This window comes from Hippichthys cyanospilos, chromosome 11 (genome assembly GCF_059441005.1).
Source record: "Hippichthys cyanospilos isolate Australia breed blue-spotted pipefish chromosome 11, RoL_Hcya_1.0, whole genome shotgun sequence".
In the NCBI taxonomy this organism is placed as follows: Eukaryota; Metazoa; Chordata; class Actinopteri; order Syngnathiformes; family Syngnathidae; genus Hippichthys; species Hippichthys cyanospilos.
The window spans coordinates 11885416-11912074 of NC_142379.1; the positions used below are offsets into that span (position 1 = coordinate 11885416).

General features: G+C 40.8%; 3 protein-coding genes across 8 annotated transcripts in view; 2 read left to right on the forward strand and 1 right to left on the reverse strand.

The window, feature by feature from the left end:
• The first annotated feature begins 739 nt into the window (after positions 1-739).
• On the forward strand, positions 740-5365 carry LOC148415920 (cytochrome P450 2F2-like). 2 transcript variants are annotated; one of them, XM_088426873.1, is made up of 9 exons: positions 744-987; positions 2039-2201; positions 2420-2569; positions 2726-2886; positions 3111-3287; positions 3368-3509; positions 4378-4562; positions 4629-4770; positions 5042-5365. In XM_088426873.1, the coding sequence occupies exons 1-9, from the start codon at positions 811-813 to the stop codon at positions 5224-5226; spliced, it is 1482 nt and encodes a 493-aa protein (XP_088282999.1). In that variant the 5' UTR covers positions 744-810; the 3' UTR covers positions 5227-5365. The 2 variants fall into 2 exon arrangements, with proteins under 2 accessions (XP_088282998.1, XP_088282999.1); XM_088426872.1 differs by having other exon boundaries at positions 740-987; positions 4378-4770.
• Positions 5366-6171: 806 nt separating this feature from the next.
• The window catches only part of LOC148415921 (cyclin-dependent kinase-like 1), a 35309-nt gene continuing 14821 nt past the window's right edge, over positions 6172-26659 (reverse strand). For 3 of the 5 annotated variants that reach the window (XM_088426876.1, XM_088426879.1, XM_088426875.1), the window contains 10 exons: positions 11812-11985; positions 10903-11091; positions 10568-10689; positions 9494-9566; positions 9121-9211; positions 8219-8419; positions 7567-7649; positions 7426-7482; positions 7083-7238; positions 6172-6827 (listed from right to left, as the gene is read on the reverse strand). In XM_088426876.1, the coding sequence (XP_088283002.1) occupies positions 6732-6827; positions 7083-7238; positions 7426-7482; positions 7567-7649; positions 8219-8419; positions 9121-9211; positions 9494-9566; positions 10568-10689; positions 10903-11070 (1047 nt within the window). In that variant the 5' untranslated portion in view covers positions 11071-11091; positions 11812-11985 and the 3' untranslated portion in view covers positions 6172-6731. Of the gene's footprint in view, positions 6828-7082; positions 7239-7425; positions 7483-7566; positions 7650-8218; positions 8420-9120; positions 9212-9493; positions 9567-10567; positions 10690-10902; positions 11107-11811; positions 12037-26659 lie in introns of those variants that run through there. The other 2 variants (XM_088426877.1, XM_088426878.1) reach the window with 2 other exon arrangements.
• Positions 14820-25873, forward strand: tgfb1a (transforming growth factor, beta 1a). The gene is made up of 6 exons (XM_088428226.1): positions 14820-16131; positions 22436-22720; positions 22989-23223; positions 23375-23525; positions 24467-24577; positions 24651-25873. Exons 1-6 carry the CDS (start codon positions 15801-15803, stop codon positions 24696-24698), a joined length of 1161 nt encoding a protein of 386 aa, XP_088284352.1. The 5' UTR covers positions 14820-15800; the 3' UTR covers positions 24699-25873.

A 26659-nucleotide genomic window follows, 5' to 3' on the forward strand; every position in this document is an offset into this window, starting at 1 on the left:
TTTTTTGTAATTATTGTATGCAAACATGACGCGTAACCTGTTTTGCAAAAGGTTACGCATCATTTGCTACTGATGCTGAAGTTATGAGGTAAAGCACAAAAACAGACTTCATTGGGTATACCTACAGGGAAAAGATATCTGCTTTGGTAAGGTAAGAAATAATATTTTTTACCAAAACTATTCATTTCACCGAATTTTAAGCATTGGAAGTATTGCAACAGTTGATAAAAGAAAATGTTGTAAAACAATTCAAATACAGTACGAATAAATATTATAAAGGAATATTATTTAAAAAAATAACGTAATTGTGATAATTTCTTAGTATGTCATGTTATTACATATCGGTAATGATCATTCTAAATGTATAATACTAAAACCGAAATTGAACGCTTCCCTAGCAGCCCTAAATTGGAACCTCTAACTGTACTTAAGGAAGTGTCTGCTGAGTGTCGCCTCCTGCTGGCCAGCTACGATATTGCCCTTACATTACTTCCTCACTGGAAGTCCCGTGATTCTTCCACTATAACTATGAACAAATAATATTTAAACCTGTTAATTTAGGAATTAATATTGTGATGGCGCCAGATACGAATAGAATTAATGTGCATAATCATTATTATTGTAAGCACATGTTTGGAAGTTGCAAAATAATGTCCTAAAGTGGGCGTTGACACGTAAATATGTTGCTATCTGATTTGTTTGTTTTTTTTACACTATGACTTGCTTCATGGATATGGAATAAAGTTGAGAGCAGGTTGCATAATCGGCTGACCTGAGATCTGCTGCAGTACGAGGGGAAGAGGAGCAAGCATGGAGCTTGTTTTGCTTCTAGGAGGAATTGTGCTTTTGCTCTGTCTGATTTTGTGCATGCCGAAGAAGTCTCGCAGCAACTTGACAGTGCCATTACCACCAGGACCTCCTCGTCTTCCTCTTGTTGGAAACTTGCACCAGCTGGACAAGAAAGCACCTTTTAAAACCTTCCTCGAGGTGAGCACGAATAATAATAATAATAACTAAAAAAACTGCGTCAACTTCGGTCCGCTTTTCCTTCTCTACGGAAGTTTGGAACTGTCAATTTGGAGTGAACATTTGACAAGAACATACGTTTAAACGTAATTACAAACACGTTCGAATGGCAGCGGAGCTTTGTTAACTTAGAAGATGGACGTTTACGAAGTCCTAAAAAGTTGCTCGACGGCTTTTTGAAAAGAAAAAAATAGCGCACTCTATAAAGTTAGTATTAGTAAAATTTGTGGCATATATATATATATATATATATATATATATATATATATATATATATATATATATATATATATATATATATATATATATATATATATATATATATACACACACACACACGCACACACACGTGGACAAAATTGTTGGTACCCCTCAGTTAAAGAAGGAAAAACCCACAATTCTCACTGAAATGACTTGAAACTTACAAAAGTAACTAAGTAAAAAGAAAATTAAATAATCAAAATCAGGCCTGGACAAAAATGATGGTACCCATAACTTAATATTTTGTTGCACAACCTTTTGAGGCAATCACTGCAATTAAGCGATTTCTGTATTTGTCAATGAGCGTTCTGCAGCTGTCAACAGGTATTTTGGCCCACTCCTCATGAGCAAACTGCTCCAGTTGTCTCAGGTTTGATGGGTGTCTTCTCCAAATGGCATGTTTCAGCTCCTTCCACAGATGTTCAATGGGATTCAGAGTGTGTGTGTGTGTGTATGTATGTATGTATGTATGTATGTATGTATGTATGTATATATATATATATATATATATATATATATATATATACACACACACACACACACACACACACACACACACACACACACACACACACACACACACACACACACACACACACACACACACACATACATAGCGGGACAGAGAGAGATACTGTGTATATAAAAACAGGTTGTAAAACTCCACATTCAACAAATTCTCAGTGTTTTTGTGTTTACTGTAGTGTGTGGCATGTCTGAACAGGAAAGTCAACTTGTTTTATGTCTGCAGCTGAGTGAGCGCTACGGGCCTGTCTTGACCGTGTATCTGGGCTGGCGGAGAGTCACTGTTTTGGTCGGTTTAGACACCGTAAAGGAAGCGCTAGTGGACCAAGCAGATGACTTCACCGGTAGAGGACCGGTTCCGTTCCTCGTCCGAGCCACCAGAGGCTATGGTAACCTTTTGCTGTAAACAGTAAATGCATTTAAATTATTTTTCCATCTTTTCTCCTCAACCCCCACCCAGGATCAACGAGTTGTAACTTGGGGTCCACAAAATGATGCATAGGGAAATACAGTAAATAGAAAAAACTTATGAGTTGGGGCTCTTCTAAGTCAAGGTATCATTGTACTGTATGAGGCACAAACTTCAACATAACTTACGCTCTTTAAGGTTTGGCCATCAGCAACGGTGAGCGCTGGCGCCAGTTGCGTCGCTTCACACTCATGACCCTCCGGGACTTCGGGATGGGCCGCAAAGGAATGGAGGAGTGGATCCAGGAGGAGAGTAAACATCTAGCTGATCGCTTGAGGGCCACTAAAGGTTCGTAACTGACCATTTGAATGTCATGAACCCCTAGCTATACATTTGCACGTTTTTGGACTCTTTCTGCCAATATAAAACGTCCTGTAACTGGAAGAACTCCTAAATGAAGGTACCACTGTAGATTTTTGTAATTCCAATGAGCCTTTTGTCCAGCCACACCCTTCGACCCAAGCTACTTCCTCAGCTGCAGCGTGTCCAATGTGATCTGCTGCCTGGTGTTTGGTCAGCGTTTCACCTATGAGGACGAGCATTTCCTGCACCTTCTGCAGATCCTCTCTAGGACCATCAGATTCGGAAGCAGCCCCTGGGGACAGGTGGGAAAACATTTAAAGCTTTTCAAAATTTTTCAGCTTTTCAAAAATGCATGCGCTTCAAAATTGGTATAAAGAGTTTGTATTGAAAAGCCAATATTTAGGCAAAAGTCATTTCAAAACTTCAGATTCTATGGGGAAGTCTCCACCAACGTTGATTGCAATGAGGCGGTTCCGAAGAGTTTGAGAACAGCAACAAAAACGGCAATGTTCCTTTCCCATCGTAGCTGTACAATATCTTCCCTCGGTTGATGGAGTGGCTGCCAGGTCAACACCACAAAACATTTGCCGGGATGGACGTGCTGAGAGCTTTCATCATGAACAAGATTGAGGAGCACCGGAACACGCTGACCCCCGGATGTCCTAGAGATTACATCGACTGCTTCCTGACCAGACTCGAACAGGTGCCAACTCGAATTTCTTCGCTTCCCTGTCCGAAACCCTGTTCAGTTTGGTAATCACGGCTGTGTGTCGGTTTCTTTAGGAGAAACACATCCCCACCACAGAGTTCCACTATGAAAACTTGGTGTCCACTGTACTGAATCTGTACTTGGCAGGAACAGAAACCACCAGCTCCACTATCCGATTCGCTCTCAACGTGCTCATCAGATACCCCAAAGTCCAAGGTCAGACACAGGAAGCCGTCACAAGCGTAAAGTCAAATACATTACCAACAGCGTTCTCGTGAATGCGTGTTCAATTGACATTGCACGTTTACCGTCAGAGGACGTGTCAAGCGCCACAACAACATAACGAAAAATGCCACCAATGCACTTACTACGCTTACTTCAAAATAAACACATTAATTCATGGACATTAATGCAATAGTCTCTTTTGGCTTTTTTTTCCCTCAGAGTGTTGGTTCCGTTCTGATTAGCTTGACACATGAAATCTCTGGAAAATGCTAAAAACAAAACATATGGCGCATTCAAATGCAAGCCGGACGTAACTGTAATAATGTTAATTATGTCATACTGTTTGGAAACTGTTGATTCAGACCCCTTGGATTAACCTGCAAAATTGCACCACAAAATTAGAAAATCGCTCCTCAAAAATTAAGTCAATGATTCACAAAACTGCTCTGCAAAACGTGATAGATAGATAGATAGATAGATAGATAGATAGATAGATAGATAGATAGATAGATAGATAGATAGATAGATAGATTGTATGTACAGTATTTAAAGTACAGTAAGCTAGCATCCAATATTATTCAGTTCACTTTCAAAGTTGTGGATGTAATATAATATATAGAACATGAAACATTTTATTTTCCTAGGGATGTTTTTCTCAGTTCAAGTTTTAGCTATTTTGTTTTTATTTGCATATTTTGCATAATAATTTTGCATAATAATTATTCATTGTAATTATCTTGGTTATAATTGGGCAAAAAACATGGTAAGTTTATGTTTATTGGACTTTGATTTTCTGTAAATAATGAGGATTAAGTGTAGTTTAGTTTAGTAGTCCAGACTAACTTTCCTTGTTCCTCAGAGAGCATGCAACAGGAGATTGACACCAAGATTGGACAGCGTTGTCCCAGCATGGAGGACAGGAAGTCTCTCCCCTTCACCGACGCCGTCCTCCATGAAGTCCAGCGTTTTATGGACATCGTACCAATGAACGTTCCGCATTACGCCCTTCAGGACATCTCCTTCAGGGGATACCTCATTCCGAAGGTCGGGGTCAACTTCTCCGCGCCCAAGACGATGATGACGATGGAGACTTGTGTTTGCTGTTCACAGGACACAATAATCATCCCCTTGTTACACTCGGTGCTCAAAGACGAGAAGCAGTGGGCCACACCGTGGACTTTCAACCCTCAACACTTCCTGGACCAGAACGGCAACTTCAAGATGAACCCGGCGTTTCTTCCATTCTCTGCAGGTAAAACTTTGATCACGATTTGGGAAACCTTTTTGAAAACGTTTTAATTTAAACTGTGAGCAAAGCAAACGTCTGAGCCATCGATAGTGTCGTGGTTCACGTTCAACTCACCCCGTGGTTGTTTGGTGATCAGTCCATTGTGTTGTTTACATATCTGAGATGGACTCGTGACCTTGAACAAGACAAGTAGTTTACAAATGGATGTTTTTGAAAGGCAAACAAAATGAAGCGTGCGTCAACTTAACTCACCTGTTTATCTTTGTGGCCTCAGGGAAAAGGGCTTGCGTTGGGGAGTCCTTGGCTCGAATGGAGATTTTCCTCTTCATGGTGTCACTCCTGCAAAACTTTGTCTTTTCTCACATTGACGGACCAGACAGTGTGGACCTGAGACCCGAGTACAGTAGCTTCGCCAATGTTCCGCGCAGGTACAACATCATTGCCACGCCTCGCTCCTGATTTCTTTCGAATTATTATTCATTGAGCGATACATATTGTGATCTCTGGTGCCTCTCACCATTGAGTTGATCTCACTAATGAGATCAACTCATTATTTTTGTAACAGTGTATGTAAAAAATAAAGCAATGATTCAGATGATTTTGAGTAATTATAATTTAAGGCTTGAGTCTGTGTGTCTTGTTCAATATGTACAAACTTGAATTGCTTACCATTACCGACTAAATCCTGAATCAATTTAAAGCAGAGTACTTTTGCACCCCCAATCACGGTCCAACAAATGTGAAACACAATTTGATATTTACAAAGATGCCATATTTACGTTTTGGAAATATAGTGTACCAACACGAAAAATATAAAGGTTTTCATTTTTAATTTAAAATCATTTACATTAACCTTCACGAGCCCTTGACGTACACTGGCCTACAGCAACATCCAGGGTATGTTTTTAACAAACTTTTGCATCAATCCATGCTGCCTGTGTCGTGCTGGCTAGCTGGCACTACGCTAACAAATGAGGCTTCCTCTGGTCCAGCATCTAAGTTTGCAAACTCCCTTCATCCAAGCACATCCAGGCCTACAGTGAAAGATGACAAAGGTGTTGATAAACTGCTTGGATGACATTCATTGAATGAATGCTAAATAATTTAATATAATGCTTAGCAGCCAGCTAAAAAATGCACAAACACTTGCTTGACGCATATAAGTCGTTTTAAGGCATTTAAGGAAATTCTGATTAGATGTTCTTTTCCAGTGGTCAACTTGCTGCTCAACTTGAGTCAGCATCAAATAGTCACATGCTCTAGTCTAGTATAAACATTATTTTAGTACATGGAGTTGCAGCTTAGCCTTGTTGATAGATTCAGCAGCTTTTGAAGCAAAGAACCTTATTAAATATTGTCAACAGTGAGACATCAAAATCATCCTGTGGTAGGTTTTATTGAAAGTATACAAGTTTAACTTATGGTGTCTCAATTTGAAATATCCATTTAGTGCATTAAACAATATACATTTTTTCTCTTCTTAACTATTATAGTAAAAATATGGAAAATATAAGACATTATAGCAGACTTGGTGACTTAATAAACAGATGTGAGTGTTCATTGTGACTTTGAGGCCAAGATGTACTATCTGCATGTTTGAAGTGCAGTCCCTGAACACACCACAAGAAAATAAGATGGTACCTGGACTTGACCTCAAAGTATGTGTCACAAATGAACTGCATTGAAATTGCATTTGGGCCTACAAAAGTTTTGTTACGTCTAAAGAAGAATAGCACTGCATTGTATAAAAATATTATGTAGATGATGTCAAGGTTTTTTTTTTCTTACTTAATTCAAGGAAGTGTGTCCAAAACTCACTAGCATTCAATTCTATTGTAAATCAAAGTACCATTTTGACATCCACAGTGACTCAATTGATTATGTAAACTACAGCATGATGTCATCATTGTTACCAGACCGGAGTGTCACTCCCATACAAAGAAGAAGAGGAAGACAGCTATTGGCTAAATGTTGGGCAGGTGATACTTGTGTTTCATCGGCTTCTTGACATCTGGCGCTGGCGACATGTTGCTATTTGTTAACTGTGGCAGGTATTGAGCCTGGACACACACAAAGAGATTAAGTCAGCAGGGCGCTCTTGTAAATGTTAGGACTTCTTTTCTTGAAAAAAAATACAGCATTCCTTTATTGTAGTAACATTACATTCCGCTATTAATATGTGTTACAGAAGGAAAGTGGTGTTACGATAAATGTCTGTGGCATTCAAAGGTAATTCTGCTTTTCAACAATTAGGAATAGTTCCTGGCCCCCAAAGGTTTGAGAAACCTTACTCTATATCACCTCGTTCCACTCACCCCTGTCTGTCTGCGACGGGGGCCTTTGTCGTGACGTCTCGCAGGACGTTGTTCCCCCTCGCGGGCCCAGCCGGCTCCGCCTTCTTCATGGATGTAGGGTAGCGCTAGCAGCCCCTCGCACGACAGCCTGAGCGAGGGATCCATCACCAGGCACGACTACCACAAACATGCAAAATAAATACTTTGTACATCGGTAGTTTAATAACTGGTCTCAAGGAAGGACTGTACAGAACATGGGAGTACCATACTTGACTGAAAGATACATTGAGGACTCTTAATTGTCCGGAGGTGTAAATGACCGGTGATTTGTCCATTGTGTGCGGAAAATCAGAAAATACAGTACCTTCATGACTTGAAGAGCTAGGGGTGATGAGCCAGAGAATTTTTTTTCCAGAGTTTCCTTTCGATAAGAAGAAGTGTAATAACATGAGCACTCTTTAAAATATATAGTAAAACAAAGGTTTATTGTAGAGAGGAATCATACCGTGATGTCAGGTTCAGGAATACTGACTCCGCTGAAGAAAACGTTGGACCTGAACACCTGCTGGTGTCGGGGGATGAGGTCCCCTGTAAAAAGGGAAGACTCATGGAACAATTTCTGGCTCTCACATGGGAGCTTTAGGACGATGGCTCTCTAATAGGCGTACGTGTCCACCTGAGGGTATAGGAATTGACTTCAGGGGTATGTGAGGTATTAACAGGTTTTCTAAAGGTATCAGTAAATCTACTTTTTTTTTAAATCCTAAAAACAATATAGCTTTCTTTTCCAATCAAGAGCAAATAAATTGGAAGATGAAGCAACTAGTGGCTTGATGGCTCAGGTTGTATTGCAGTGACTCCTCAAAAAAAACATGCCATGTCATTAGTGATGTAATTATCCAGGAGACAAACAAGCAATAAAACAGATGAAGCTCTATCTTCTGGAGTTACTGAATAAAAATATACCTTGCAATACCGCTACAAATGCAGTTCCAAAGTTTAATTAATGAGACATGGATGGCGCAATACTGTGTTTTAAGTCCTTTTTTTCTATCCAAAAATGCTTTTCACTGGTTTGGGGGTACTTGGCAGAGAAAATATCTAATGGGTGAAAAAAGTTAAGAAACCATTGCTTTAGAGAATGGGTGGCAGCATACCCAGAGTTTTGCGGATGAGGTAGAGCTGGTCCACGTCAGATTTCCCGGGCCAAAGAGGACTCCCGCTGAGCAGCTCGGCGAAGACGCATCCTAGCGCCCACACGTCCACGGGGGGGCCATATTGAGTGTCCCCGACCAGCAGCTCAGGAGCCCGGTACCAGCGGGTCGCCACATAGTCTGTGTAATCATCCTCAGGTCCCGCTAAGCACACAAGAACACGTAAGACGCATAAAAACAAATGCGCTCCTCAGCGACTTCCACAAAGGTTTACGGACAATGCTTTATACATTGTACATGAGGGCATCTCAAATTTTGGGCGCCAAAAAACGTTTCCAAGGAGAAGTGGAGAAACTGTATTTGAAGATCGTCTCGGTTCCACAATAAGCTGCAGTCATTCTTTACAGAGGATAAATAATATATGCCTGTGAATATTGTTATATTGTCTACAAGTGTTTCATGTGAAGTGTACCAACAAACGTGACCTCGGAAAAATGAGAATTAAGAAATAGCATGAAAGGTGCTACAATACTATATATATAAGCATACTAAAAAAAATACTGGGGGAGATCGTTTTTTTCCTCCCCATTCGGACAGGAAAATGTCGCTTTGACATGTAGTGTGACAAGCGCTTATGCTGATCATGAGCACTAAATAAGACAACATTGTGGAGGGATTACAAGGCCTCCTGAGCGTCAACATGACAGCATGTACGGTAACACAACGCGGAAACCCAATACAGGATGGGCTAACAGTCCACACAGCTCACAGGGTCGCACTAATTGACTCAAGGTGAAGCATTGAAAGTGAGGAGGCGGTGTTGAATAAGTCATTAGAGTCGGTAAATGCAGGTAAAGGCCACACACACACACACACACACACACACACACACACAATGCACACACTCAGGATGCGGGCGAAGCCAAAGTCGCACAACTTGATGACGCCAGTCTTGGTGAGGAGGATATTCTCAGGTTTGACGTCGCGGTGGATGCACTGCAACACAAACACAACACCGGTCTCATGTTAGTGCTGACACGCAACACCACGCAACATATACACTGCGCTATTTATACACTCACTGGCCAATGACCAGAGGCCGGGGACTGGAGTCACATGACTTGAATCAGACTTAAATTGCATCATCTCTGCCAATAAGCAATGAAACTAAGTCAAATAGTGTGTCTACAAATACAGTGGTAGCGGATAGGGTGAAAACCAAACACTCCAGAACGCGTCCAACAAGTCATTTTGTAGATTTCTCTGGTGTCTACTGACATTGTGCTTGTGGCAGAAGTTGACGGCCTGTAGCGTCTGCCACACAATGCTCTTCAGCTGAGCCTCTGGAACGCTGGAAGGACGACAGAGGGAACATTAACAGCGAGGAAGCTTGAGTGCCTGGAAAGAACCCGTGCAGGCTCGGGGAGAACATGCAAACTCCTTACAGGAATGCTGGAGCGAGCTGGAATTTAACTGTGAGGCGGGCATGCTAATCACACTTCCAGTGAACCACAAAATAGTAACTTATATTTACTTCATCACAGTTGGTTTATATTTTCTGTCATGTTCATTTGAAATAATGTCCTATTTTGAATAAAGAGATGGAATTTAAAACATGTTTTTTTTTTACTTATTCATTTAATCAACTTATTTTCAAAACACTCTTGCAGCCAGAAAACTGTGAATAAGTATTCTAGATCTCGTCTTCAGCCTCTTCTTTATTCATGCTGTGGAAAAATGACAATGCTTATCAAAAACACTTTACACTAGCGCATCAGTATATCAGGACATCCAACATCACTACGTTTAACAGCACAGAAGTTTGGAATCACTCAACTGGAGGAGCACTGCATATATTTTGTACTCTATTCGAAAAAATGGAGCGCTGTTCATCACCATGGTAACGACCCTTGGCCTGTCCTGACAGGCAGCAAGCGCATTTGTTACCAAAAGCAGCTACAGTTTCTGCCGTGCGGCCCCGTGGGGAAAAAAAGGTCGCACGGCCTGAAACACCCGACTTGTGTGTGACGTTAGTTTTGATAATCAGGTTTCCACGTGCACTCAAGTATACATTACGGCCCTCCGACTCCACATTTAGATTGAATACATTATTATGCTGTATCATTTTTAAACAGGTGCATGTTTAAAAATGGGGGATTGGCATAAAATAATATCACTCAATTTAGCTTTTGACTCTTATGTGATTGTAACAATTTTTCCCATAAACCTAGCATGCACTATGGTTCAAAATGGTTTAGTGACATGAAGAAATTAAATATTGCGTTCTTCGTACCAAGAAGCGAAAAAGACACAGATGGCTTTCCGAAAATCTGATCGTAGCGGGTTACTCACCCTCGAGGGTATTTTTCCAGCTCGGTTAGAACAGTCTGCTCACAGAAGTCAAAGACCAGGTGAAGGCGTCGTTTCCTGCGAAAGACCTCCAGCAGGTTGACCAGGTTAACGTGTTTCAATTGCTGCAAGAGGACAAGCAGAGGATCTGGCGTCAACCATGATGGACAACGTGGACTACAGTACATGATGGTGACAGGGGCTACATCTCCCCCTAAAAGTTTGAAAATGTTAGAAGCAGACACCAGTTTCATTTTGGTGTACAACTGTAAACTGTAAAATGCGAGAAACGCAGCACCCTTTTCGGTATCTGATGTTGTAGTTAATCATCTGCTCACCTTCAGCATGCGAATTTCCCTTAGAGCAATTTTCTTGATCATGGGATCGTCTTCAGATTCCACAAACTTTTTAATGGCAACGATTTGGTCGGTGTCTCTGTTCCTGCATTTGAACACCACGCCGTAAGAACCTTCTCCGATTTTGGCCAGTTTCTCGTATTTTTCCATTTAGCTGTGACTGGATAACTCCTGGAGAAATGAAATCTGTGTTTAATAAGACATGATAATTAATAGGAAGTAAAAGAAAGAAGAAAAAATCAATATAAATCAACTTTTAACAAATGTTAACTACATTTTTACATTGTTTATACAGGTTACAGGTCACTCTAAAACAGAAAAAAAGATTTAAGTGCATCAAAGTGCCTGAAATAAAATTTCAAAAAGATGCAATTTGTTGCAATTACACACAAAAAAGCATTTTCCTTAGTGTCATCCGCGCTGCCAGAGGGCCCTTCTCCACTGGTTGAGGACTGACTTAGCAAACCACACCATTGTATCATAATTATTACAGTTGTATTTAGAGAACTAAGCCTTTAAAAAAAAAAAAACGAGAGCGAGAGATTGAATCGCTGGTAATAATACAGCATTACATAAACTTACTTCTTCGCCTAAAAATGAATTATGTAAATTAAAAAAAAAAGTCTTAAATAGACACGTACACGTAATACACGTACACAAACAAAATACTTTACATAGCTTTCAATTGGACAAAAGTGATCACGGCGCGTCAATGGGTAACATTTGCTGTGGACAGAATGTCATTTATATACTGTATTTCTAAAGAGATTGGAAATAACAGGTTCAGACAAAATCACACACCTTTGAAACTTTCATTGCATTTGCATGATCACAGCTAATATGTCTCAAATGATTAAAAGAACGCGCAATTAGATTGAAACGTGCTCTCACCCGCCCGCTGCATGGATGAGTCACAACCAAGCGAGTTGATGGATGACTTGACGTCTACCTTCCAAACTCCCTTCCCACCGAAGCGAAGTGCACAGTGCACGGCTGTCTTTTTGCTCCGCCCGCCTCTCGCTCGTCCTTCCCAGTGGCAAAAGCTTGATTAAGTTTTCTTCGTCGCTGTCAACATACACACAAAAAGTGGCAAACAAATGGACGCCGTTTGGGGGCTGCTTCCTAGAAACAACGCATAGAGTGCGCAATTGGCGCACAAGTTCCATTCACGTAGCCTTTTACGTGGATTTGACACATTTTTTCCATATAACTAATCGAATTATATTTTTTATATTAATTATATTTCAGATTATTGTTTTGTTTAGCTTTTGTGTGCTATACATTTTAATGGTTTTACTTATTTTCCTATATTGAAATGCAATGTCAATGATTAATTAAAATATCAAATGCTCTTTAAACTTCTTTTAAGTTATTGTTCTTGATTACAACTGTACAAAACGTAAGAACAGTTGGGATAAAACACTTTGCATAACCTCAGGTTCATTTTCAATTGTTTTTATTTTCCTCATTGGTAGCATCTGCTTGCTAGTCCTGCACAGCAAAACGAAACAGGAGGTGCTACCTCTTTTTATCCCACTAGAGGGCAGTGTATAACTACATAATACACTGGACTAGGCGACTAAAATTTTGAAATTTAAAGCAACAATTTTACTCCACAACATCTGAGAAGAGCAGAAATTTAAGTCGGTTAACAACATTTTTAATCACGTGAAAATGATAATTAGGTAGTTTTTAGTGAGTCGTGGCTTGGTGTAACGTATTTGTCTGCATAGGCATCATCGTATGGATGACCAAAATGTTCTATATTTGGGTAGTGTATTCTAGCGTCATACTCACGTGTGACAATTATTTAATTGTACATGCCAATATGCAGAGATAATGTCAAACATACTTCGATGGGAATGGAAATAATTTGTTTACTGTCACGCATCGTCTGTTGACTCAGTGGAAATGTTGTGTGTATCATCTTTGTCTTTCTGTTTGTGTTGCGTTGGATGTTTTAGGGGATTTTGTCTCGCCTTTCCTGCTGTTAAAGACAACTATTCAGTGTCAGCAGCTGATGAATGGCTCATTCTTTACAGTTGAGAGATGACAAGTGACACTCATGGGAAAAGGCAGCCAGACCAGCCTTCCCCCCAAAAAGTGCCACATCAAACAGCGGTGGATGGCAACGTAGTAGTGTATGTCCTTCAAAGTCGATTGAGTTGCTCTGTTTCCTTGATGAATCACTTTATAAAATGCTCCCTGGTTACTTTCATGGGTGATTTACAACTCCAAGGCATGGAAGCGGTTTGTTTCTTCATTTTGTAGGAGGAAAACCTATGTCAAATTCAAAACCAATTCAAGTGTGTTGTTACAAAGTGACATTGGCAAGTGCCCGTTGATTTTTTTTTTTTTTTTTTTACCACAAATACAAGAATTTATACAAGCATACACTGAAAAAGATACTGTATACTCGATACATCGGCTGTACGTATGTAACCATGTACTGTAAGCATCACAAACAATGTGTATTTTCAGAAAATCAAAAGAGAATGAATTACTTTGGGATGGCATATGTAACAAAACTTTCCCAACCCATCTAATACAAAACTAAAAACGTAAACCTAAAAAGCCCTAGTTCCATGACAACACCTACTTCAACTATCCCTCAGTGCTTCTCAATTATTTTTTGCAAACCTCACCCCGGGAAAGAGACCACCCTCCCCTCGCTGTAGTGAGTATAAATAAGGTCATTATCTACAAAATGTGTATGTCTAAAATTGGATTCTTTCTAACATAACAAAAAACAGAAGCAACATAAATCAAATGTTAACTTTTTACAGGGTTTACACTGGTTACAGAAGTGAAAAAAAACAACTTAGTGCCTTCAATTTTTTTAAACGTCGATCCTTATTTAAACTAGAAAAAGCGTTGACTAACTGAATCATTTGATGTTGAAAAAATATATTAAATCAATAAATACTAAACGTGAATTGATCTAGAACATTACCGCAGAAGCAATTTCTTAAAATATTTCAAACTGAAAGAAAAAAACTTACCCTTAACTTAACCAACCTATTGGTTTTGTAGATCTCAAGGTTTCGGTCTTATGTCTGGAAATCAAAGGCATTTTTACTCACTCTTGCCTTGACCAGGTCAATAGTATTGAAATCAGTGAGAAGTCGCATAGTTCGTATAAGGTACCAACAAATTTGCTTCTATTTAAGATGTTTTCATTGTACTATTTAAAAAAAAAAAAAAAACATAAAATTTAGTTTTGTTGCAAATGTAAGTCTATCTTGTCTTGGGCTTGACTTCCAAAAGTCACAGTCGTGTCTTGGTCTTGACCTCCAAATGTTTTGGTCTTGTCTCTGTCTCGATATATTCTAGTCTCGATAATGCTTTGGCATCGGTTGTTTGTGATTCTGGACTAAAACACGACCTCCCGACCTAGAGCCTACCTACTGTACCTACTTACTTACCTACTTATGAACCCCACTTACCTAACCGAATCTGACAAAACCTACCATACCTAGCCTAGTAAAAGTAGCAGTATCAGAGAGCGGGCCGAATCAGGCCCAGCATTGTCATCTTTTTTTTTTTTTAACTAAGGCTCCATTTTTATACCAGGGCCTTTAGGTTCCCTGGCCTGGCAAACGTTGGAGTTTCACAGGCACCACGAAAATGTGGCGGTCAGTCATCGAGACGCCTGCGCCGCGCACAGCTTGTTGACATGTCAGCCATGAGGCCGACCCACAGTCGAATCAGGCCGGAGCTACGGCCACCGGCGATGCCAATCATTCAGTTAAGCCTCCGCACTATGCGAAGAAGGCGGCGGCAGCAGAGCAGATGTTTTACACAGCAACCGTTAGCCTCATTTCCTGGGCGGGGAGCGCTGCGCTCGATTAGACGAGTAACAGGAACCAGAAAAGGCTCGAGAGTGAGAGGAGGCACAGGGTGGGGTGAAAAGTTAGCTGAGCTCACAAGATCCCACAAATCAGTTTGTCACCAGCAAGTTGTGACAGGCAGAGGCAGAAAGTAGTCCCCCTTCCAGCCCCCCCATAAAAGAGGCGTGTAGAACAAGCCGTGTCACGGGAGGCGGAGATGCAACAAAACTGAGGTGGATGTCAAATGCATGGATAGACGGAGGACACGCACGGACGCCCCCCCACACCCCCAGCGCCGCTGCTGCTGAGTCTGGAAAAGAAGGTGTCAGAGTTCGGGAAAGAGCATATTCAGCCATTGCGACGGAGGATATACGTGAATCTAGAGCAGGTCACATGCAGCCGTTGTTCAAAAATGGGAGAAGATCACTTTCATAATGGCCTGGACTCCAGCTTGTGAGTGACTTTTACGAGAAACCATTCACAACTCTGCCAAAGCTCATCCGATCGCCCGTTTCTGGGCTCCCCAGTCTAGTCTAATTGGACCTGACAGTGCGTTGAATAGCTCGGCGTGGTGTGCTGAGATGTGTTAAGGAGCAGAGGAAGTGGTGTTTTTGCTTGGCTGACTGTTTTTAAAAACATGTGAAGAGAAACTGCCTGGTGTGCTGAACAACGCTGGACTGACACATGGAGGGAGAGCGGCCGTCCGCAAGGAGAAGGTCCGAATAGAGCGCGCGTAGGTTATCCAAATATTGGCGTCTGTTCGTGTGTGAGTGTAAGGCTTTTGACAGCTCACACGTCATTGTGTTACCTGCCTTGCTGAGTCAGGGGCTTCCAGTAGCCCGCCCTTTGGAAGACCCAAATGTTAGGAGCTATTCACAGTCCTGAACCTCCGAGACGCTTCACACTGCTTTAATTGTTCTCCCTGAGGGTAAACACCTTGCGTCAGGCGGACCATTCCGCCCGTGATTCACTTCATCCAAGCTATCCAGGCCTGCCAGGAAAGAAGCAAGGAGGCAGGACTCGGCCGAGGGACATCTTCAACGGCGCGCCATGAAGCTGGCGCTTCTGATCGTGGTGGCTGTCTACATGGTGGCCCGTGGGAGCTGCATGTCCACCTGCAAGACTCTGGACTTGGAGATGGTGAAGAAGAAGCGCATCGAGGCCATCAGGAGTCAGATCCTCAGCAAGCTGCGGCTGCCCAAGGAGCCCGAGGAGGACCAGGAGGGAGACGAGGAGGAGATCCCCTCCACGCTGATGTCGCTCTACAACAGCACCAAGGAGATGCTAAGGGAGCAGCAGACTGAGATCCAGATGAACATCTCCACCGAGCAAGAGGAGGAGGAGTACTTTGCCAAGGTGCTGCACAAGTTTAACATGACCAGTGAGTACTACATTGTTCCTTGACCTTATAAAATCTAGCTGATATAGTGATGAATCTTCTGAATAAATATTAGACGTGGTAGACTCGAGTCTGGTGACTATCAAGTCAGACTTGAGTTTGACACAAGGGACCAACTTTACTTATTTTATGTGGGGATCGACTTGACTTTGACTTATGGTGTCCATCTCAGAATTAGCGTTTCCATTGTGTTAGTTTCCAAAAGAAGTTATTTTCATGTATTGTGTGTGAATGTAGCAACACAAGCATGTGGAGTCTAAAGGCCACTTAATGATGCAAGTATTGATGGCGCTCTGAAGACGATTCAAGTTTGATCAAATCATGAAAAAGTCAAGTGCAGCCAGTTAACTGGACTAATAGCAGGTCCAACAAAGTAAGCTTTGACGGTTTTATGTCTCATTGAGATGGCAATAAAGTGTTAGACAATAAATTTAAAACACATGTTTGTAAACATGTCAGTCCCACTAAGCGTTGCAAGTACGGATACGATAGTGACTAATAAAGTGTTGAGTGTATAATTTGCAAATATAAATCCTGACTTACAACTTGCATAAACCTGCCTTGAATCAAATTGTTTAGAGGCTTGCTGCCTTTATATTTACCAGAGTAACTTGTGACCTACTTATGACTTCAACATATGAGACTTATTTCCACCACTTCTAAATATGAGCTTTACTTTCAAACACATTCCATTCTCGCAGCTGGAAAAGCACCAAAACATCTCAACAGGTACGTCTTGTGCTCAGCGTGAACATGAACATAGATGTGTATTTTTAAGTGTAAGCGACAATGTGGTTTTACATCTATTTAACACTCATAATTCTAAAGATGTCCATGTGACTGTTAGAAAAAAATATTTATATAATCATGACATTATGTACGTTTTTGTTACGCTCCAGCCCTGTAAATCACTATTGCGATGCAACACACAGCAAGTTTTTTCTACCACAGATCCATCTTCTGAACCTTGTGGGTCAGAATTGGACAATTATAACAGTACACACCTCTGCCAAGGATAAAGATTGTAAACATGAATGCTGAAAATCATTATTTTTTGGAAAGTTTTTCAGTCCTTTAGGTAGCATAAATGAGCGTTTTGTGAATTGACAGACACAGCATTTTTTTCTTCAACAAGCTCTCTAGTGGATGACTGCACGATTTGGCCCCAATTCAAGTGGACTGGAACATTCAATGAATTCCTAGAATAACATTTTACCTGGAAATGCAATTAAATTTATGCTGGATAAATCAGTGTAGTTTTTGCCTAATCCGGGCAACTAAGAAAAACAACATTTTTAGGTCACAACTGTCAAATAACTGAGAAAGAAGCCAAAGCTGCTATCCTCCATAGAATCAAATTTATGAGACGAATCAGAATCAGTGAACACCCTAATCATAGTTGTTTCATTTTTTTTAAATTGTGTTTTTTTTTTTTTAATCTGCTGTCATGCCTTGGTATGATCAAAATCATTTGTGTCTTCTCGATGTTCATAGTCTGCGAAAAATGTAAAAACGTGCCAACTGCATGTCATCATCGAGCATCTGGTTGAATACTCAGATTTCAACGCACCACCTCATGTTAGATGGCGACGATTCAAAGGTAATTTGGCCCATAAATGATCTTCTGATCTCCACCCAATATCTCCAGGCAACATGATGGCTTCCCAGATCACACGCTCTACATATTAGCACCACCAAGCATCTGGCCTTGCAATCTTTGACCATAAACACATCTTCATTTGTTTGTATGCGTCATTGCAGCGTCCACGTTCGCCGCCCTTCTCTACCACTTCAAAAGAAAGGCTCCATCCAGAAGGAGAACAAAGGAGCTTTTAAAATTTTCATTTTTTTTTTTTTGTTAGGGCTGGGATGGAAAAGAGCAGACAGGGAAATGAAGACATGACGTGCGCTCTTTCCCTCAGTTTTATTCCCTGTTTTATTTTCTCTTTAGGGATCGGGGGTTTCCTGTAATTTGAGCGTCAGGTTCTACTTTGCATATCCTGTCACTTGTTCTTAATCATTTCTTTTTATGGACACTTTCCATGTAGCTCCTCTTCAGAGGTGGTGGAAGTATTATCATTTGTGAAGATAATTGCTGAACGATTTTTCACAAGTTCGGGTCACCTTATTTTTGAGGGGTAATGCATTCAAATCAAATCAAACCAAATCATCCCATTTTTAAATAGATTGACATATAATGAATTGTCTTATTGGAGAGATTTGGCATGATAAAAATGGCACATTTACAGTCTTGACAAGTTCATGTACATGTATGTAAAACAACAACAAAAAAGTAACTGCTTAACATCCTCTCAAACTGAACCATGTCATATCAAATCGGCTCATAATCATACTGAGTCGAATGAATTACCGTGAAATCAAACTGTCCTTTATCAGTTTTGCGCACCGCATATCGAAAATCATATTGAATCGTTTTTTTTTTTGTGAAGAGATGTAAACCCTCAAGATCTCAACCACACTTGACTTCCTTCTATTTGCGTCTTTCTAGATTTTTTACTTTATCTTAGACTCATTTTTAAAAAGCATACAATAAAGCGATTAGAAATCATACAAGTACTGATACCCGAAAAACCTATTTAACAATCAATCTTTTTTTCAGGTCTGAGATATCCAATCCCATTTATTTATCTATTTATAGAGAAACTCTTTTGAACTTCCCCTTCACCCTAATATTTGAAAAAAAAAAAAAAACTGCGACTTAGTACCTGTGCTTTAACGGACTTCGCAAAGATGTATAAATACATTTTTGGGCGAAATAGCTCATACTTGGTCACTTCCCACTACCGCGCCGTTCACACAAGTAACGCACATAATTTGGCCCTCAACCTCTGGGTTATTCCTCCTCGCCAGGCTTCCTGAGCAGGCTATCAGCATGCTTGCATGTTGGCGAGCGTGACGGGCCAGCTCGGCAGGAAGGAAGGCAGGCCGATGGCCGCCGAGATCTCCAGGGTGACTCAGGTCCGGTGCCCGTGGGGAGCGCATGTTTCCTACCTCTGTGGAATGCCAGAGAACAGTCCAGGCCTCGGCACGGCTTCCTTTTAAAACAAACCCTCTTCATGCTCGCTGGCCTGTGCTGGGCCCCGGCCAGCCGCGTGAGTGTACGTGTGGAGGAATATTTTGCAATTGTAAGAAAAACACAGGAGGAGGCAGAGGGCGTGGGACACCAGCTAACCTCTTTCTGTTCTTTTCATTAACTCTCCTCTTTTTCAATTTGTCACGTGTGGGTTTTTTTCTTCTTTTTACTGGATGACTAACATTTTCCACACATCATTCTTGAGGGATGTGAATTTCGGGATGTAATTGTTTTATTTATATATATATATATTTTTTTTATAAACACGCGGGGCTCAAGTAAAGTCAGATTTAGGTTACCAATTTAAGGACCTGGGACTTGCCTGACTAAAACTTATACAGTAAAACAATGGACATTATTTTGACTTGGTATTTAAGAGTCTCGAACTCTGGTGCAGGTAATATTCGCCTTTGAACCTTTTTTTTAATCTACATTTTGATTCAACTGCTACCCCATGGTGGCATGTGTAATATGTGATGCCAGGGCGAGAATTGGGGGACTGGGGGTATAACGTGAGGGTGCATGGGAGGGTGGATCTGTCTCCTGGAATCTATTTCCTCCTACTGGTAATTACAGAGCTGCTCCCTGCCTGTCAAAACAGCTGTCCCCGGCTTACCTGTGGATCAGTGTTCAAATCCTCCCACACCCAAGCATGTGTGTGCATGTGTTATTCTGTTTGTCAGTTTTTTGTTTTGGGGAGTAAGTCATATATGTGAAAGTCACCGTGTTGAGTGTAGGACTAATTCCCGCTGATTTTGCACAGCCAAAATCAAGTCAAGTCATAAAATTTTGCTCAATAAAATCATAACTAAACCACTTCGCACTTTGTACTATCTAAAATGTCCGATTTACCTGCACTAAGATAATCAAATATTGTTTATTATTTTTAGTAAAATGCTCATCCATCCATCCATCTTAATTATTCCGGTTGTCTTAGGGTAGCAAGTGGGGTACACTGAGCTTTTTACCAGCCAATCACAAGCCACACAGAGACCAATGACAATTCACACTCACAAATTTAAAATAAGGCCAATTTGGAGTGTCCAATATACGTACCATGCATGTCTCTTAGAATGAGAGAAAAATGGAGTACACGGAGAAAACCCACGTACAATGCAGATCGTGCAAACTTCACATAGGGGTGGCCAAAGCCGGAATCAAACACAAGTCTTCCACCCAGAGTAAAATGTATTCTAAAAAAAAAATCAATGTTAACAAGTTGAGTTAAATGTCGTACTTCTGTTGTTTGAGTTCGAGTCAAGTCAAGTTATTTATAAACCTTCCCAAAGCATTTATCAAATCCTAAAATTGTGGACTTAAATCTGACTCGAGTCAAGTCATGTCATTTCAGTCCTCCACCTGTGGCGTCGCGTGTGAAGCTTGGAGTAAAAAAGCAACAAGAGTTGTGTTCCATGTAGAAGTTCAATCAAAGGTCTGGTTTGTTAATTAAAAAGTAGAAGTGTGGACTGACATTGTAGCCAATATGTTTCAGAGCGGAAGTGACCTCACTTCCTGTTTCACTTCACTTCTCTAACCCTTGGCACATTTATCTCACTCCACTCGCTTTCATCGTATGAAGCTCCAATGGCATGGGCAGCACTTGCCAAAAAGTCATTTGGTTTCCCCCCGCAAGCTTCTTTTGGGCTTTTTTGGACGTGCTTCTTCAAGTCAGAGCGCCAGCACAAATTCTGGTAAAAGTGTTACACAAGAAGTGGACCTGTGATCCTGGTACGGGCCGGATCCAAGTCCGGAAAGTATGCGTGAAACGAAGGGAGAAGAGAATCATAGCTTTGGCATTCCCAAGCAAAATAGAGGCTTTTGGGCGAAGGCCAAAACCAAGCAGCATCGATAAACATTCCACCGCAAAGCCCCCTCCCATCCACCTTTGTCGACCCCTCCCCCTTACTTTACTACTAATCCCACATACATTCTTCTTCTTAAACCACGTTGTGCTTTTCCAGATCACCTTCACTCATTTCTGCTCCGTTTCATCCCTTCAGTCATTTCGATTTATGGCAGGGATGTCCAAATGGTTTATTTCGCTGAGGGCAACATGCTTAAAAATAGGAAAAAGAGTGGACTATTTTGTAACTTTAAACCTTGGCTACATCTATGTTATAGATTTTAAAGAGTGTGCTGCCTAATAACATTTAAATTTGTTCTTAATTAAAAAGAAAGAACTGTCTTAAGAATGTTTATTCACATTGTTTACATGAAAAATGACAAAAATATAACAAAAAATGTGAGTTTTTTAATGTTTAAGTTGCGTTACTTTTTAATTTATAATTTTGAAAGTGTCTGTGCTATTATGTAACATTCAAATTGTTAGCTGAATATCAAAATTTTAATGGAGTTATTTATTTATTCATTTTTGGAATGTTTACAATGTTTTATAACATTCAACTTTTATTAAATGTTCAAGTTAGTTTGAGAAAATGTTTTACAATATTGGTCCTTTTGATGCATGCCATGTGTGGTGTCACATAAAAACAAAAATCATGTAGTGTGCCACAAATGAATGACCCATGGACCAAATTTTGGACACCCCTGATTTATGGTTAGTTTCTGTATTATGTCGACCTCTGAAGGGAAGCAGGGATTGGTGGGGGTGCTTCCACCATCCCCCCCCAAAAAATAGAAGTAAGAAAACAAAACCCTCTTTCTTTACGCTCAACATTGCCGCAGGTGGAATCGATTCCTATTTGGCTGCCGTCACACTCGGCATGCGTGAGCTTATTCAATTTTGCTAATGTGTGTGCGCAGCTGGGAAAGACATTGGCGATGAAAAACAGTTATGTTATGTCATGCGTACATTTGAACCCTCCAATGTTACCAAATGTAAACACTGTATCATACATTGGAAGTGCAGACCGTGAACGCGAGACATATGATATATTAGGCACATTGCATGAATTTTTAGCACTAAATACGGCCTTTGTAGATACAGTCGTTAAATATTCCGAGGGCATTAAATATGATGAACCGGTAAACTACAATTACATACTGTACCATAAATGACAAATAAAGCAAAGTAAAGCATCCTGGAGTTTATCTGCTTTATGAACAGGAAAAGTTTGTCTCATCCAAACGAAATGATACAATATTTGAATATAATATCAAACGTCTCTCTCCTTGTCACATCCATGTATTGTTTTGACGTACCAAGCTAACCATTTCTTTTAAATCCTTCAGAGAAAAACTACTCCGAGACCACCAAGACCTCCAAACGCGTCTCGTTATCCTTCAACGTCTCTGAGATTCGGAGCAGCGTAGGCGATTTTCGCCTGTTGACCACCGCCGAGCTGCGGATGCTCATCAAGCAACCCACCATCCCCACCGAGGAGCGGGTGGAGCTGTACCGCGGCATAGGCCCAACAGCTCGCTACCTGGCATCCCGCTTCATCACCAACCAGTGGAAGGACAAGTGGCTCTCATTTGATGTAACAGAGACCTTACAGGAGTGGCTCCAAGGCAACAGTGAGTTTGTGTCATCATGATTTGAAGGAATTTTTTTTCATGTCAAAAATAAGGCCACTGAAGGCTTTTCAAGCTGCCGGTGCCATTCCACAGTAATAAACAGGATCTCCATCACAAAGATTGATTGAACAAAAAGAATAAATTTGTTAGTGGGGACTTGATGTTTACCACAGTAACGGCCAACCTGAAGGTGAAGATTTGAGATGTGTACGTGTGAGCTGATTAGAGCCCTGGTCAAAACTTACATTTGGAATGCCTGTCCTTGCAGAGAACGAGCAGGGATTCGAACTTCGTCTCTTCTGCGAATGCAGTCAGAGGAGCGCGGACGCCACTTTCAGCTTTTCCATCTCCGGGATCGACAGAGACAGAAGCGACATTGGAATGCTAAAGCAGATAACCCAGCAGCCACCCTTCATCCTGACTATGTCCATCCCACAAAGTGCCAGTGGCCAACTTAGCTCACGAAAAAGACGCTCCATAGACACACGAGACACCTGTTCGGCGTAAGTCAACGTCCTGTTCCACGATGCGCAGGAATAGAGTCCAAATCTACTACACCAATTTTTTCCAAACTTCTTAAACCGAGGCAGATATTTTACGAGAAAAAAAAAAGGGTTACAATAAAGTAAATCTGAAGTGATGTTTCCAATGCAGACAGACGGAGACTTGCTGCGTAAGAAGCCTCTACATCGACTTCAGAAAAGATTTGGGCTGGAAGTGGATCCACCGGCCGACTGGTTACCATGCTAATTACTGCATGGGTTCCTGCACCTACATCTGGAATGCTGAGAATAAATACTCGCAGGTATGGCTCAACAGCAGAAACTGTTCACTTCTGATCACCTTGTGGTGAAGTATGCATTTCATTGTGCTTTGCCTCTGTGAATAAAAAATCTGCTTATTTTCACTACATTAAAATGGCAGATAAATGTAATTGTGCTTTACATAGATTTGTTCAGCACTGTTGCCCAAAGTTCAGGAACAATCAGAATTTACTGGCTGCGATCAGGGACTTTTATTTGGTAATAGGCAATTTTGACCGCAGGAACCATACTACCGGTCTTTTGGAGAACTATTGTGTATTTGTACAACAGATACTATTGTGTACATTTAGTTAGAGGGTCATTTATCAGGGTCAAAAGAAGACCCTTGGAAAGTGGGTAGTACTTTCCACAAGAACCTTAAAGATTGGTTCTGCTGTTCATTTCTGACTGAATCTTTTCAAGTAGGTACTGCATGAGTGAGGAATTAAACATCACTGAATTTCTAGAGCAGGGGTCACCAACGTGGTGCCCGTGGGAATCAGGTAGCCCCCAAAGATCACATGAGATGCCCGCAGGCCTGTTCTGCAAGTAGCTTACAAGAGATAAAACATTGGTGATTTTCTATGAATTTTACAAAGAATTCTTCATGTCAACTTGTGGCAAAATGGCTTCCATGTGAGCACATTTTCTCAGAGTGAGAAAATCCCTTGGCAGGAGAGTCCTCGGCAACCAGTAAAAGTCCAATTGCCTTGATTCAGTTTTTGCGGATTACCATGCTCGAGATGACTTCGAATCTTCTCTGATTGTATGTAGCAATGCAGAAAAACCTTTGTCACTCAACAATGGGGGATGTCAAATTTACAAGACATGTGTTTTCAAAATTCAAGGACCATCATGTTATTAAACCATAATTGATTTACCTCTGTAAAGCCGTATAGATGTGTGTACACGTTCTATACAAATAAAGTTGGCTTGCCTACAGATTCTGGCCCTGTATAAGCACCACAATCCCGGAGCGTCGGCCCAGCCGTGCTGTGTCCCCCAGGCCCTGGAGCCCCTTCCAATTCTCTACTATGTTGGCAGGCAACACAAGGTCAGTCTGTGCAACATCTTCATTTTCAAAGTGCACCTATGTGCTGTATTCCATGACTTTATTTGAATTTTAGGTGGAGCAACTTTCCAATATGATTGTCAAGTCCTGCAAGTGTAGCTAGAAGATGACAAGAATTGCAGGAGCACATGGAAGAATCCCGCTTTGGGAACACTGATGGTGAAAAGGAGATTTAAGCAGGAACTCTGGGAAGTCACCATCGCCATGTTGGAATCAAACCATGATTCGCCAACAGTTGACGTCATTAATAATAGTGTATATACATCTTCCATTGAAATAGTGACTTTTGAAAAGGATTAATTTATTTTGAGACGGATAGGCACGTGTCGGGACCCAAGTGATGTTGATTGGACGTTGGACGTCTGCCACCGAGGTCATGTTGCTGAAGGCATGGAAAACAGCTGCTGTTGTTTTGGGGGTTTTCCCAGAGGACATTGCAACAGGTGTGTTTACAAAGGACAGCCAGCGAGTGCGTGAGGGATGCTTCGCTCCATGGAAACTCCCTCCAACTGAGCGTTTTACTTTGCTTTTTCAACCTCTGTCACATGTTTAAAGTGTTTTCATGTCGTTGTTCTTTGGTTTGTTTTCATGAATGAATGTCAGCTCATCCAAATGAAGCTTTTTCTTCTTTTTTTTTTTTTGCACAATAGTAAACACCTGCTCTACAGTAGGGCTTGGACCTTAATTATCACCTACTAATTTTGAAAATCCCGGTATAAGTGAAATACCCGCCAAATGTTTAGAATTCTGTATAGCAATAATTGAAACACTGCAAAATAAGAACCCAAAACACACACACACACACACAAAAATAAAATAAATGGCTCTGAGGATGGGAGAGAATTAGGTATTTTAAAAATGCACTGAAAATGCACTTGTTTGGAAGCTTGCCAAGCGATAATGAGACCTCCCATTCATTATTTTGCAGAGTAAAAATGTACACAATTACTTTCTTGTCTGCAAACCATCCATGAGAAATTTTTCTCCTTCCCAGCATAAAAAGGTCTAAGACCAGTCGAAATGTACTACGCCAACATGTTTCACTTGACACTAATTACTACTTTTCTATTCGTCAAGGGTTTTATGTCATGAGGTGGCATTTTGAGGTGTTAAAGAGTACAAAAACATCCAAACTTAAATATCAGCATGCCTGAGGTGAGGTTCAAAGTCAAAATAATTTACATGTTTAAGGAATGAAGCAACATCATGTTTCATAGGGCACTTGATGTTTGGATTTTGTAAATATATAAAGAAACAAATAAACATTGATGTTACATACATGGGTATGTGCTTGTGTATATGTTGAGAGAGATGTCTTTTCTACTCTGGACGTCATTTAATCAGTGGTGCACCATCATGCAATTGGTACCTGAAACCTCATTGGGGATGAATCTATTCTAATGTATGTCATAACACCACCACTATCACGTCACAAGTAAAGAAACCGTGAATGCTTCCCAAAAATGGAAAATACTGTCATGGAGCACGTTTGAGCAGTGTTATTTATCTGGTGCCAATTATCTGAAATGTTTGTTTTGGTGCACCTGTGACATGTTTTACTCTGACCAACCAATCAAAAGAATGAAAAAGAGTGATGTCCCCAACTGGTCTTGTGATGAAAAATTTCAAGTCTGGTTGGTCAAAGAAATAATATCTTTACAAATATAATTTCGATGGACATGGTAACATTAGTAATATAATAGGAACAAAAAAAATCTAACATCCAGCCCAGCCATAACTACGTATAATGTGAAGAAAATGGATTGCTGGGATTTTGGATTTATTTAATTGATAATAATTTAGGTTTGAATGTAAATCAGTCCTTCTGAAAGTGTTTAAACCAGTGACTACAACTGCACATACTGTACAGTAACCCAGATACGTGAACATTCCTGGATGCGCAATGCCATTCTTGGCACCAAGTCTTTGTACGCATGCCACAGCAACATTTCTATCTGTGTGCACCTCATTCCTAAATGGGGCCCCACCTCTCTGTCTCAGAATACTGAGGATTACTGGCAGCACATGATGCTGGATTGGGAATGACGAGCGCAGGTCCAGACC